At 52.0% G+C, this 12,499-nt stretch overlaps 2 protein-coding genes across 8 annotated transcripts in view; one reads left to right on the top strand and one right to left on the bottom strand.

Moving 5' to 3' along the window:
• Positions 1–1,962: 1,962 nt before the first annotated feature.
• NTHL1 (nth like DNA glycosylase 1) lies at positions 1,963–8,927 on the bottom strand. Of its 2 annotated transcripts, XM_049790964.1 has the most exons (6): positions 8,824–8,927; positions 8,048–8,295; positions 5,796–5,966; positions 5,073–5,232; positions 3,168–3,273; positions 1,963–2,476 (listed from the first exon to the last, which is right to left on the bottom strand). In XM_049790964.1, exons 1-6 carry the CDS (start codon positions 8,879–8,881, stop codon positions 2,284–2,286), a joined length of 936 nt encoding a protein of 311 aa, XP_049646921.1. In that variant the 5' UTR covers positions 8,882–8,927; the 3' UTR covers positions 1,963–2,283. The 2 variants fall into 2 exon arrangements, with proteins under 2 accessions (XP_049646921.1, XP_049646922.1); XM_049790965.1 differs by lacking the exon at positions 5,796–5,966.
• Positions 8,928–9,016: 89 nt separating this feature from the next.
• The window catches only part of TSC2 (TSC complex subunit 2), a 34,807-nt gene continuing 31,324 nt past the window's right edge, over positions 9,017–12,499 (top strand). For 3 of the 6 annotated variants that reach the window (XM_049791876.1, XM_049791877.1, XM_049791878.1), the window contains exons 1-3: positions 9,399–10,485; positions 11,374–11,460; positions 12,128–12,238. In XM_049791876.1, coding sequence (XP_049647833.1) covers positions 10,348–10,485; positions 11,374–11,460; positions 12,128–12,238 — 336 coding nt within the window. In that variant the 5' untranslated portion in view covers positions 9,399–10,347. Of the gene's footprint in view, positions 9,074–9,396; positions 10,486–11,373; positions 11,461–12,127; positions 12,239–12,499 lie in introns of those variants that run through there. The other 3 variants (XM_049791874.1, XM_049791875.1, XM_049791879.1) reach the window with 3 other exon arrangements.

A 12,499-nucleotide genomic window follows, 5' to 3' on the forward strand; every position in this document is an offset into this window, starting at 1 on the left:
GCTCTTTATTACTTGCCTTTGGCTGTAAATGAGGGAAAATGACTAGTCTGAACTACAGCACTCTCAGGGGTTGCAGACAGAGGTATTTTACCAGGGCAGGGTCCTGGCTGTGATGGGGCCGGTTCCCTCCCTCCCACGCTCCGGCACCTCCCCAAGCCCAGCCACAGCGGCTGCCCAGTATTTCAGCTCAAAGGCCAAGGGAGCAGTGGGAAGGGACTGGGCACAGCAGGACAGTTGAGTACAAAACCACTTTCCCCAGCTAAAAGCAAATGGCAGCAATCACTTGGCCATCGATGACCGTTTTAAAACACACAGCTGTGATTTTGCTCTGCATTACTCCTGCACTGCTGTGTTCCAAGCCCATGGCCTTTGGGTTAGTCAGTGTGCTACGGATATCGTAACGGCTCTGTGTGTATTTCCCAAGTATTAAGCTAAAAGGTGCCTTATAACGTTTACTGCTCTCCTCGGCAGTGGGTTGGGGCTCAGCACAGCGCCGAGTCGGTGCAGGGCAGGGGGACCGCGGCAGCGGAGCCAGGACATTGGGCTTCACCGTGGGGAGCAGCTGATGCCCATGGCTGTTTGCTGGCTGGCAGGAGAGCATGGAGAGCCTCAGGGGTGAAGGAGATGAGTTCTCTTGTACAGAAGTTATCTTTTAGGAATGTTGATGGGCTGAACACGTTGAAAATAATGACTTTGGAGAGGAACTGGTGCAGGTGTTTGGCTATTGGTAATGAGACTGGCAGCAGGATGATGGCTCAGGATGCAGAGAGGTTTGCCTCCCCTCCAGGACTCTGCTATTAACAAGACGCCTCTTCCCTACCCCACTTCACAGACAATTACCTGCTCTCTTTTTGGCCCTCCAAATATTTGCTTCTATAAATCGGTAATCTTTTGAAGGAGCCCTTCTTTTTCACGGTATGCACGTTGCTTCCCGTGCCTGCGTAGCCAAACCCCAAGCAGTGCCCTGGTCTGCGGAGGGCAAAGCGTTCCCCATTACACTGACCTAAACGTCACACTCTCCGATGCATGTCAGAGAGCAAAGACCTGTTTGTGAATACCGCATTTCTTGTACAAGACTGGACCACTGCAGTTGAGGGGGGTGGTGGTGGGAGAAAATGTAGTTTTGAATGCAGATCAAAAGAAATCAGGTGTGCAAATCTGTACTGATAAAATTTTAAAATCTTAATCTCTGCTTAGTCCGTGGAAACTGCTCCTGGTTAAAGCACTTGCTGTATTTCTGACATCTTGTAGCTCAGTAGTAATTATTCAGTTCCTGTACATTTAACTTGGAAAAAAAATCAATAAAGTATAAGGCTGTCAGCTGCATTGTAAAAACATAATGTACACTGTAACGTCAGTAATAAACTTCGTTTTCCCATGTACCGAGTACTTATTTGCTCGTTCCTCATCTGTTTGGTAGGGAACTTCAGAGCGGAATTACAGCCTTCTTTAGCACATTATAAACTTTGCTTCCTCCCTTGCCTGTTTAAAGAGTAGCTGAAATTATTCCTTTGAAGCTCTACAATGAAGTCAGCACTGCCCTTTCTTTGAAGAACAAAACACAGACGGTGATGGTGTCCCTTCTGTCAGCTTCTGAGGCACACACTAGCCTGGCTCCCGTGGCCACTAGAACCCTTGCTGGCACACACAGAACTGAGTGCGGTGCTGGCTGGTCTCCTGCCCCCCCCCCCCCCCCCCCCCCCCTTACCCCCTGCTCTTCTGCTACCAGGATTGAGGTCACTTGTCCAGGCGGCATCCTCCTCTGATCCTGGCTCACAAGGTCTGCAGTTGTACCTTATTCATTGCAGTGCCCCTCACTGCCTGCGCTAGGCAGGCAGCTTGGCAGGTTGTGTGCTGCCTCTTCTCAGCTGGCAGGGCTGGTTGCTATGGTCTCACACTTTGGTGAGGTCACCCATGCTCTCCTCCCCCTGCCCTGTGTTGCACAGATGCCAGCAAACCTCATAGGTGGAAAAAAACCCCACCACCTTTATTAAATGTGTATTTACAAGCAGCAGCAAGTCCCCTAGGACAAAGCATTTCTCTTCAGCTACTCCTGATGCGGCACAGCCTGCTGCTCTGCTGGGGCATGCTCAGGCATTCACATGGGGGCTGGAGCCTTTAGCACTGACGCAGCAGGACTGCTGCACTTTGAAAGACCCTTTTTCCTCTCGAGAGCTCAGCCATTGCCAGCGGCTGCTCCCTCCCCAGAGATGCTGAGCTGGCTGCAGCAGTCTCCTGTTTCCCTGCAATCACACAGCCAGCCCCGTGCAAAGCACAGCTTTACTAGGGCTCAGCTCCGGGCTGCTGCTGAGCTGAAGTAGCTTTGTTGCTCTGCAAAGACCGGATGATCCCTCGGGGTCTCTTAGCAGCTGGGCAAATGTCTTGATTGAGGCACTCGTTGCAGTGGGGATTCACAGGCAGGCAGGTCTGCTGACCAAAGCCTACCAAGAGCCAGTTTATCTCCCTCCAGAGATCCCTGCGGTGAGAGGAAAAAACATGAGCTTTCCGATACAGCTGCTCAGAGGGGCTAAAGGACAGCCTGTGCTTTTAAATGGATCCCTTTTGCCTACTGCCTGTTCCTCTTGGCTTCCCAAGGCGCCTGGAGGCGGCTCCAAGCCTCCTGCTACAAACAGCCCTCCTAACCTTTCCTGATCCCTCTGAACTGGGGTGGGGAGCAGGGGACAGACACACTAACTGCCTGTGGTCATTCCCTCGTGCTAAGGCACGTGCCAGATAATCGAGATGCAACACAGTACCTGTCAGCTGGCATGTGATACTGAAGATTAACCATCAATGAAGGCCAGAATCTAACCATGGTCTGATACTGCTGTGGCCATTAGGCTCAGCAAGGTCCTGTGTAGAAAAGGACCTGCCTTGGGTCATGGTAAACTTGCCAAGCCAAGAATCGGGCATCAAGACGTACAGGAACCTGGCTGCACTAGTGGCGATCCATATATCTGATAGCCAGGAAACAACCAAGTAGCTGAGATGCTGCTGCTGCAGCTCTCTGGGAGAGAAACACCTGCAGACTAGTTCCCCCATAGAGAGAAGGGACGCAAAGTGCAGTCACTGAAAATGCTATAAGCAGGATTGTGTGCAGACATGGCTCCTGCAACTAGCTTGAGGGGCTTGGTGTGGAGGAAGGAGGCTGGGGTCTCGGGCCTCACCTGGGCAGCCACTCCTCTAGCGCTACCCGAGTTTCCTCAGGGTATCTGGTCTCCTTCTTCACCCACTTGAGCCTGTTTGTGATCCTGTGCACATGGGTGTCCACAGCTAGGAAGGGAGAGCCCAGAGTTTAGGTGGGGGCAGACACACCTGAACGGAGAGAGCACAGCCAAAAGCTGCCTGTCACAGCACACCAGGTACAGCGCCCTGCATGGGCTTCCTCTGCAGGCAGGCAGAAACAGGTAGGTGAAACAGGAGGGGAGGTTCACTCGCAGAACAAACGTGCTGCTTTATTCCTAGGCCCAGAGCCAAAAGCAAGATGGGATGGATATCTCTCACACCACGCAGCTAGTGACACGCTCACACAATCTGACCCAGCCTCCCTTCAAAGGCTCGCATGCTCTGATCTAGCAGGCACAGGGCAGCCTGTCCCGGGTTCTCTTCCTCCCTGTGTTTCAGCTGGTGTTATGCAAGTTGCAATCTCTGCCCCTTAGTTTACCCAGATGGAAAACACATTTCATAATACCTACCAACACAAGAGGGTTTGTGAGACTTAAACGAATGTTTATAAAGTGCTTTGAGCTAAAAAGCTCTGAATGCAAAGTATATTATTGTTAGATCAGCAGCGATAAACCTGTCTCTATGGCTAATTGGGCAAAACCCAGGAAATTGCTGTAAACAGGAAGACTAAGTCTTGCCTCCTAAATCAAAACTGAGCACACAATTATTTGGAAACAGTTGGCTAGCCTGGCTCCCTCTAGACTTCCCTCCCCCACAGCAGGGAGAGAACAACAGACCCCAAGCGCTGTCGAATCTAGCGCAAGAGCCACATTTCCTACAGCTGACGGTCACCAGTGGGGCTGCAGGAGTCAGCTGCCGCCCGCACTGACCTTGGGCTGCGTGCTCGCTGCGGCAGGAGTCATTCATCAGGTGGCACCACTCCTAGCTTTCCCAGGGCTCCTCCATTAAGCAGCAAATACACTTGGAATATTAATCTGTCTCCAGGGGCCCCCAGGCCAGGCAGCCCGCCGGGACCCTGCAGCTGATCGTCCAGCCCCATCTGCCGGCTACTGCGGGCAGCTCTGCTGCCAGCCACGCTCCCCAAACAAGCATCGTGCAGGAGCCAACCTGCCCTGGGTCTGGTTAGGTCTCCACCTCAGACCTCCTCGCAGCCGATGGCTGCTGAAGCACACAGCTCCACGGGGTACAGCTATGCGCTCTCCTATGCTCTCTGGTCAACAAACACGGCAAATAAACAAATGTACCTGTGGCCACCTATTACCCAGCTGCAGGAACTAAAAACACATCAGAAATTCTGTAGCTACAGATTGCCTGAAACCATTTATTTCTACCATCCATCACGAATTACCGGCTTCAAAAGGTAATTTTGACTAAGCTCTGCTTCTGCCCTCTTACAGCTTGCCTAACAAAAATCTCAAATGAGATTTGTTTAAACAGAAGCAACCCTGGAAAAAAAAAAAACCTCTGACTATCCTACGACTATCCCCAAATCACAGAATTACCCCCACCTCTCTTTCACTTGACACCAAAGAGATTTCAAAGCATTATTCTACTAGCACATCTTTTTGGATGCCTACTCAATTAGGTAATACTTGCACTGCTTACCAGCATCTGAGGGGACTGACTGCCCCTGGGAATTTCTGCTATCAAATATGGGGAAAACCAGTAGCTGGATCCATGCTTAAATCCTATAGCAACTCATCTGCTGTGAGTGGTTGAGGGTCACATCCTTCACCCACCCACATACTCTGCAGATGATTAAATAGAAGCGATGCTATCAGGCTCCTGGGGCAGGCGGTTTACCCAGCTGCAATGCTTCCCCTCTGCCTGGGGAATGGATCAGGCAGGATTTAGGAGAGGAATGGGGAAAACATGGTCCAACCTACCTATCCCAGACACACTGTCCCAGGCAATGTTCATGGCCAAGTGGGCCATTTTGGGCCCAACTCCTGGCAGCTGCACCAGCTCCTCCACAGTACGCGGTATGTCACCCCCATATTTCTGCTTCAGAATGGCTGTCGTCTGCTTTATGTACTTCACCTTGTTCTGGAAAACCAAAGGGAAAGGCAGAAAATCCAAGTTGCCCTCCAATACAGGGAAAAGAGACAAACAGCTCAGAAAACAAACCATTCCCGAGTGTATGTGACATGCGAGGGCACACACTGGAGTTTGCGGAAGGGAGACAGAGGTCTTTGATTTCTCCTTTAAAGCAAAATGCTGAGACCTGATTAGCTCTAACCTCCCCTGCACACTCCAGGCACTGCAGCAAACAACCTTGCTGTGAATACAAATTGCTAAAACTAGCGTAAAATACAGCCTTCAGCTTGACTCCAGGGGAAAGATCACCACAGGGCATGGCACGCAGGCTGAATACCAGCTGGGGGAGCGTCTCTCAGGAGCAGGGCTGGTTCGCACCCGCCTCCTGCCTTGATCACCTGCTGTCAGCTCAGCGACAGTCGCCGAGTATAGCCTGCAAAGGACAAGCCTGCACCCGCTCTGTGCTCCTCTCCTGGGCCTCTGAGCTGTCTCAGACAGCTGCATGGGAGCAGAGGACAGCGGAGAGGGTTCCTCTACTTGCATGTCAGGTGCTGATGCGATCCTGCACTCACCCTCCAGAACCCTACAGGGTAAATGATCTGCCCAAGCGTCGCATCATCCATCTGCAAAATACTGTCGACTGTGAGGCCATGCTCCCTCAGGCGCAGCATGGCAGCTGATGTCACCTGGTCCTTGGTCTGGCTGGAGAGCATCAGTGACAGCAGAACTTGGTAGCGCATAACCTGGGGGAAAAGAGACAGTGATACACCCCAAGATCTCCGAGAGGATCTGGCCACCTCTGGGACTCGGTTCACCCATCCAGCACCATCTTCAGTCCAGTGCATAATATGGACCTACCCTGGTTCAGCTGTATCCGTCTACAAGAGGCTGGAAGGCTGCAATAGAAATAATCCATAACCTTTTAATTCTACCACACAAGACAGAAAAGAAACACCTTCAATCTAAGCAGTCAGCATGCATAAAAGAGCAGAGAGCAGCTACTGCCTGCTGGGATCTCACATCCAAAGACACCAGTGCTTAGCCACAAAGGGCCAGACAAAGCTTCTCCTGATGACAGGATTCTCAGGAGACCCCACAGGACATAGAAGTACAAACGCCCAATGATTTTTCATGCAACTTCTGCTCTAAGCAGCTTCCGAAAATCTCAGCCCTTTCCCACTCGGCTTCATTAAGAACTGGGTATCTGGCTCCAGTGAGCTCCTTACGAAACCAAATCTAAAGAACTGCGATGACAGAGACTGGGAGATGAAGCACAAAACCCAGAAGTTCCACTGATGCCATCATGCAGGGTTTAGCCCAGACCATCCACCTCCTATTTTTGAATTGATTTTTCCCCAGATGCAATTCTGTCCCCACCAGAATGAGGAGGATGATGCAACTAACCTGGACTAGCCCAGAAAAACGTGGGATACAATCCTTCCTCCAGGTATGCTACAAACAAAGTTAACAAAACTGCAGGCTCACCAGGTAAAAATCTCCAAGTGCATGGAAATTGTGTGAGGAGCACTGGTGTGTGCTGAGGGTTACAACATCCACTTTTTCTTGGAAGCAACAACCCTGCTTCCCTAGGGAAGAAAAGTTATTTCTGTATCTTGCATCGTGGTCCCCCTGGCCCCACAGCTGCACTTGGTGCCAGCCCACATGGCGGTGGAGCGTGTGATGCTGTCTGAAGCCAGAGTCAAAGCTAACCGTTTTCCCCAGTGATCCAAGCCTAGGGCACAGTGCCAGCAATAAGGACAACGTTACATGCGCTGAAGCTGTGCAGCTGTGTCTTTGAGACCCCTCCCTCAGAGCCCAGCAGGTTGCTGTGGAGCATACGACTCCCACTGCTCTGCCGAGCCTGCCTACGGGTTATCTCCACATTCCCACACCAGCGCCATGCATGGAGAGCGCAGCCCTGCGTCCCAGAGCTGCACCACGGCCTCACTATGCTTTGTTTTTTGTACTGATGCAAATGGTCCCCTCGGAGGGAGGTGTCATCTGGGGCCTTTGATTGTGTTCCCAGGCTTGGGGAGCACACTGCCATCCCAGCATGGCCCTTCCTTTCAACCAGTATCCCCTTAGAAGTGGAATGTAAGAGGGGAGGAAGGCAACCTATGCTTATGTGCTGCTCTGAAGAGCATAAAAGCAGCCTGGAAAGATTTTTCTCGGCTCCCCTTGACTTCTCTCCGTACTGTTTTTGCTCTGTATTACAGAGCCATCTTGCTGGATACTTTCCTTGGACTCCTACAGAATTTTTTAAGAAAAAAGGGACATGCCTTCATGTCTTGCCAGCCTGCCTCTGAAGACAGCCCTGCCACAATACACTCTGAGGCTTTTCACTCCCAAGTCCAAAATCATCCCATTTTTGCCTCAGCTCCCACTCTAGATTCAGCCTGCTAACACTTCTGGCAGCAGTTTAAGCAGAAGACAAGGGCCTTTCACAGCTGTGTTTGCTAGTTGGTCTCTCATGCCCAGCATGGGCTGAATGCAAGCAGAGAATAGCTCAGAAAACACCCACTGCCTTTTCACAAGGGCTGTCTGAAGCCAACAAGCCCAATACCGGAGTAGCAGCAGCTGACTCTTCTCCTCTAGCAGGATGAACAGTTTCTCTCATATGCACACTTCTGCGATAACCTCTTGTGGGACCAATCCCAGCCTAGAGTCCTAAGAAGCCCTGTGTTTATTCTTCTGTTCTGGAGACAACCAAAGTGGGACATATATCCAGGGGCAACATGAGGATGAGGGAGGCTGGAGGACTGTGGAAGCAGGGCTGTATTTCCATGTGCCCTCCTGACAGAGCAGGGCAGCAGATCGTTGTTACCTGTGGAGGTGCGCTGCTGTCGTAACACTTCTCCACTCCCATCTCATCGACGGGAGCATCTCTGTTCCTCCTCATTTCCCGGATGCGCTCCAGCTGCTGCTGCCAGTCCCTTGGCTCCCAGTGCGGTCTCTGGGGCTCAGTAGCCCCTTGCTCAGCACCATCCCCCTGCCCAGATTCATAGGCAATGGTGACACTCTTCCTCCTCCTGCTGTGCCTCGGGATGCCAGCTGTGCTGGGGACCTGGCTCGCTGCAAGAGAGGGGAAGAGAGATTTTCAGGCCTGAGGTCAGGGGAAAGAAGCCTTCATCTCCCACCACAGCATTGCTCCTGCGTGCCAGCAACCACCCAGGGGACCCCGATGAGGGCTGAATTCGTCTTCCCCATAGTCCCAACCCAGCAGCAACACCTCACATCTAACCGGAGCCAGCCGCGGGGCGAGGAAGCGCTAGGAAAGACCCGGGAAATAGGTTGACAACAGTTGCGGACACATGTCACGCTACGGGGACGCGTGTCCCAATCACACAGGAGGCTGCAGAAGGACAAGATGCATCCCCAGGCCCTCGCCCAGTGCCACAGGAGGGAGGGCCGCCAGGTTCCTGCCACATCCCAGGCTCCGAGGGAGACGTGACAAGAACACCATGCTCCCGGTTCCCCGGCTGGGCCTGGGCTCTCACTCCCCCTGCTTTCAGGCCCCCCCCTCCCCGTGTTAAGGCCGGGCCGGGGCCGCACACGACCCCACCAGCCCCGGGAAGCACCGATCATCCCCCCACCCCGTACCTCCGGCCGCCCCCCGGGTCCTGCCGAGCCGCCGGGCCGCGGACACGGCCGCGGACATGGCGGCGGCCCCGGAGGGGGCACTACCGGCCCCGGCGTGCCCCGCGGCGGGAGAGGGCGCCGGAAGCGGCGGGACTTCCGCCGGGGGGGGCGGGGCGCGGCTCCGGCGCTTGGCCGGCGGGGGGGGGGGGGCGGGCCGGCGCGGAGCGGTGGCGAGGGCCGGGGGCGGCGGGGCCGGGCCGGGGGTCGGCGGGTGAGTGAGTGAGGGAGTGAGGGAGGGAAGGAAAGGAAAGGAAGGAAGGAAGGAGAGGGGAGCGGCCCGCTCGTTACCCGGGCTGGGGGCACTGCCCGGGCCGGGGGGTCTGGTGGGGCCTAGCGGGAGGCGGGGCCTTGCTGTGCCCCGGGAGGGGGGTGTGTGTGTGTGGGGGTGTCCCCTGTCAGGGAGCCGGGGTGTGTGTGTGTGGGGGGACACCGACGCCTTCGGTGTATTCCCCGTTGTGCGTCCGTAAGGGGTTGTGGCATGTCCCGGGGTGGTCGTGGTGGGATTGTGGTGTGTCTGGGGGGCGGGGGGGGGGCACTGTGCCATGTCTTGGGCTGTGTTAGGGTCTCTGGTGTGTCCCCCGGGGCGGTGGGCTGCGGTGTGTCCCCTGGTGATGTTGGGCTGGTGGCCATGGTGTGTTCCCTGGGATGGTGGGACAGGGTCTGTGGCCTGTCCCCAGGGAGCAGAAGGGATTGCTGTGGCCTGTGCCCTGGGGTGTGGGGAAGGCTGTGGCCTGTCCGGGGCAGGGGGGGCACAGGGCATAGCCGGGGGGTTGCTGGGTTTGTGCAGGAGCGTGGGGTGCTGGGGCTGTGGCAGCATGCGAGGAGCAGGTGTCCTGCTCTGGGCCAGGTGTGAGTGTCCCCGAGGGGCAGCGGGTTGGGGCTGGCCGGGGAGACAGTTTCTGAAAGATGTTGTTGTTGATGTGCTGTTGCTGTAATGGGTGTGCTTGTTCTCGGTCCCCCTCTTTCTCCTTGCCGTGGCAGCATTTGGATGTTTGAACGCTCAGATTCCTAAGTCCTTCCTCACATCTAGCTACTTTCAACATCTGCTTCACAGTGCTGTGTGCTTGTCCATTGCTTTTGGACTGGGAACAAATACTTCAGCTCACACCCGCCAAAAAGTCTGTGTGTGTGTTTATACTTCAGAAATCAGCCCAGAGGTTTTAAAATGGTGGTTGCTTTGTGCGGGACGTGGTGGTGCTGGGCATTCAGAGCTTCCAGAAAATAGTAGCCCAGAGGTCCACATTCCTCGGATAGCTGCAGGATGCGGGTGCTGAAGGCAGGAGCAGTGTGGGCTCCTCGCTGTTTTGTCCTCAGTGTTGGGCTTCTCCCTTGTTTGAAACAGCTGGAGACACCAGAGCTGTTTGTCAAGGCCACGTTGTGACGGCTGTTACTGGTGTTTTCCTGCTTAAAGACTCCCCTTGGGCCTCCTTTAACAGAAACCCTGTTCTGTATCTGCAGGGGCTCAGTGCTGCTTGCTTGTCAGCAATGGCAAAGCCTCAGAGCAAGGATTCTGGACTGAAGGAGAAGTTCAGGAATCTCCTGGGGCTGGGAACATCCCGGGGAAGTTCAAAGTCGTCAGAGGGCAAGCAAACGGAGTTTATCATCACCGCGGAAATACTCAAGGTGTGAGAACTGACCATAGTAAAGGTGGGGATAGTGCCTGGATTACCTGAGCTGAGAGGATTAGAAGGAGGGCTTGCTCATTCTCCTTGCTGTTTTGACATGCATTCCCTCTCTGATCATGCCTTTTTACCTTATGTCTCAATTCATTCTGTGGTGAAATGGATGTAAAACTCACCTACTTAAAAGTTATAGCATTTTAGTTATTCAGTGGTGGAATACTTTTGAGATATTTGATAGGATGGTGTTGCCTTATGCCGGGTTACAGGGTGTTTCCTCAAAATATGTTGCTCTTTTTTTATAGTCTGAGCTTGATGAAGTTTATGTGGTGGCAGTTAGCACAAGCTGGAAACTGTTTCTATTTTATGAAAACCTTACGGTTTTGTGAAAATGAAAAAAAAAAAATATTGATTCGAGTAATTGGTACTGCAAGTCTGTAAACAGAATAGTTGGCACACAGGGAGGGAAAAGCATAAAAGGGAGAAGGAGACCAGAATCCCTTCCTGTCTGTGCTGGAGCAGCCAAGCTCTTACCCGCTGGAAGACTGGGAAGCCGGACTTAACGTCCCTCCTTTCTCTCTCCTTCTCCTTTCAACTGGGTGAGCACCACAGCCAGCGAGTTACTAAATTTTTTGAAGAAAATTAGGTATTCTGTCCTGGAGGTGAAGAGCTCCTTGGCTCCAGCTCTGTGAAGGTTCTGGTTTTGACAAATCATTTGCTAATGGAAAAAAGTTTTTGGAGAAATTCCTGAAAAGCTCCAGTGATGACTAATGGTTAGATCATTTTGGACAAATGTGTAATTTATTTTTCAGTGGTTCATGATCCCTTTTGAGAAATGAATAAGTGTTTCTAGTAAGATAAACTGTTAGCTTATTTCTACATTTCTTTCCAGGAACTGAGCATAGAATGTGGATTAAGTAATAGGATACGAGCAATCAGTCAAATTTGTGAAGTGGCAAAGACAAAAAAAATTGAGGAGGTAAGTTTCAAAGTGTTCAGTGAATATTGGAAGGATGAAAATTTAAGCAACAGCTCTTAACCTATCGTAAGAGGCTCCTGTAGTTTAGACTGCCTTTTAAAATTGGTAATCCCAGAAGCTGTTTTGTGCTGTCCAAACCTGTAAAAGGATGGCTCACATGCCAAGGAAATTACTCTTGTCCAACCTACCAACTGTGGAGCAGAGAGGACATAGCTGACGGGCTTCCTGAACTGAATGGAAAGAGAATGCTGTGAATGTTCAGGCCCGTTCAGGACAGTTCATGGGAGATGATGTTAATCCTGTAGAAGAGGTGTTTGCTAGCTCATTCTGTCTTGTTAATAAGCAACCTCAAATTGGTTTTACTCATCTTGTATTTGGGTGAAGGCTTCTGCACAAATGTTCACACTGAAGTAAGTGTGTGAATGAAGAACTTCAGTTACTGGGGTGCAAGTTATCAGGTAGGACGGGATTTGGTGTCCCTCATGTAGTTCATCTGAGCTTATGATTGGGCACATGAGAGTGTCCCTCAGAAAAGAGAACTCTGGACATGAAATCGCTGGAGATCTTGTTCATTAACTTGCCATAGTTAATGGCTGACCTACGGGGTAAAGATCCCAGAAGCAGCTTAATTTTCCTACTACTGCCTTTCTCCTATGTTTGTTTTCAGCATGCAGTGGAAGCAATATGGAAAGTGGTAGCTGATATGCTCCAGCCAGAGCGCCCTGTGGAAGCCAGACATGCTGTTCTTCATCTGCTAAAGTCAATCGTTCAAGGACAGGTGAAAACAAACTAACTGTAGAAGAAACACTACACTTAAACTAGGGTTTGTGCAGAGAATGAATGTGAAAAATATTGGGTGGCTCTTTTCTATAACTTGCCATGTTTCTTATTTCGGTTGTGCCTAGTGACTGGGAAGAGGAAGCGTTTTAATTTAAGTCTTGGTTTGACCTCATAGCAAAACTTTTCATATAACTCATAGAAAACTTTTCTGGTTTGGGGCAACATTCTTGAAAAAGAGGAAATACTTTGGGTTAGATTC

This window comes from Accipiter gentilis, chromosome 33 (genome assembly GCF_929443795.1).
Source record: "Accipiter gentilis chromosome 33, bAccGen1.1, whole genome shotgun sequence".
Lineage (NCBI taxonomy): Eukaryota > Metazoa > Chordata > Aves > Accipitriformes > Accipitridae > Astur > Astur gentilis.

Bases quoted from the DNA above. Each gene is read 5' to 3' on its own strand.
- NTHL1 (XM_049790964.1), bottom strand. From the start codon at position 8,881: ATGTCCGCGGCCGTGTCCGCGGCCCGGCGGCTCGGCAGGACCCGGGGG. The intron at 3,274-5,072 runs GTAGGTTGGACC...CTCCCTTCCTAG, and splicing joins GGACAGTGTGTCTGGGATAG to CTGTGGACACCCATGTGCAC. The intron at 2,477-3,167 runs GTGAGGCCCGAG...CTCTCACCGCAG, and splicing joins CTAGAGGAGTGGCTGCCCAG to GGATCTCTGGAGGGAGATAA.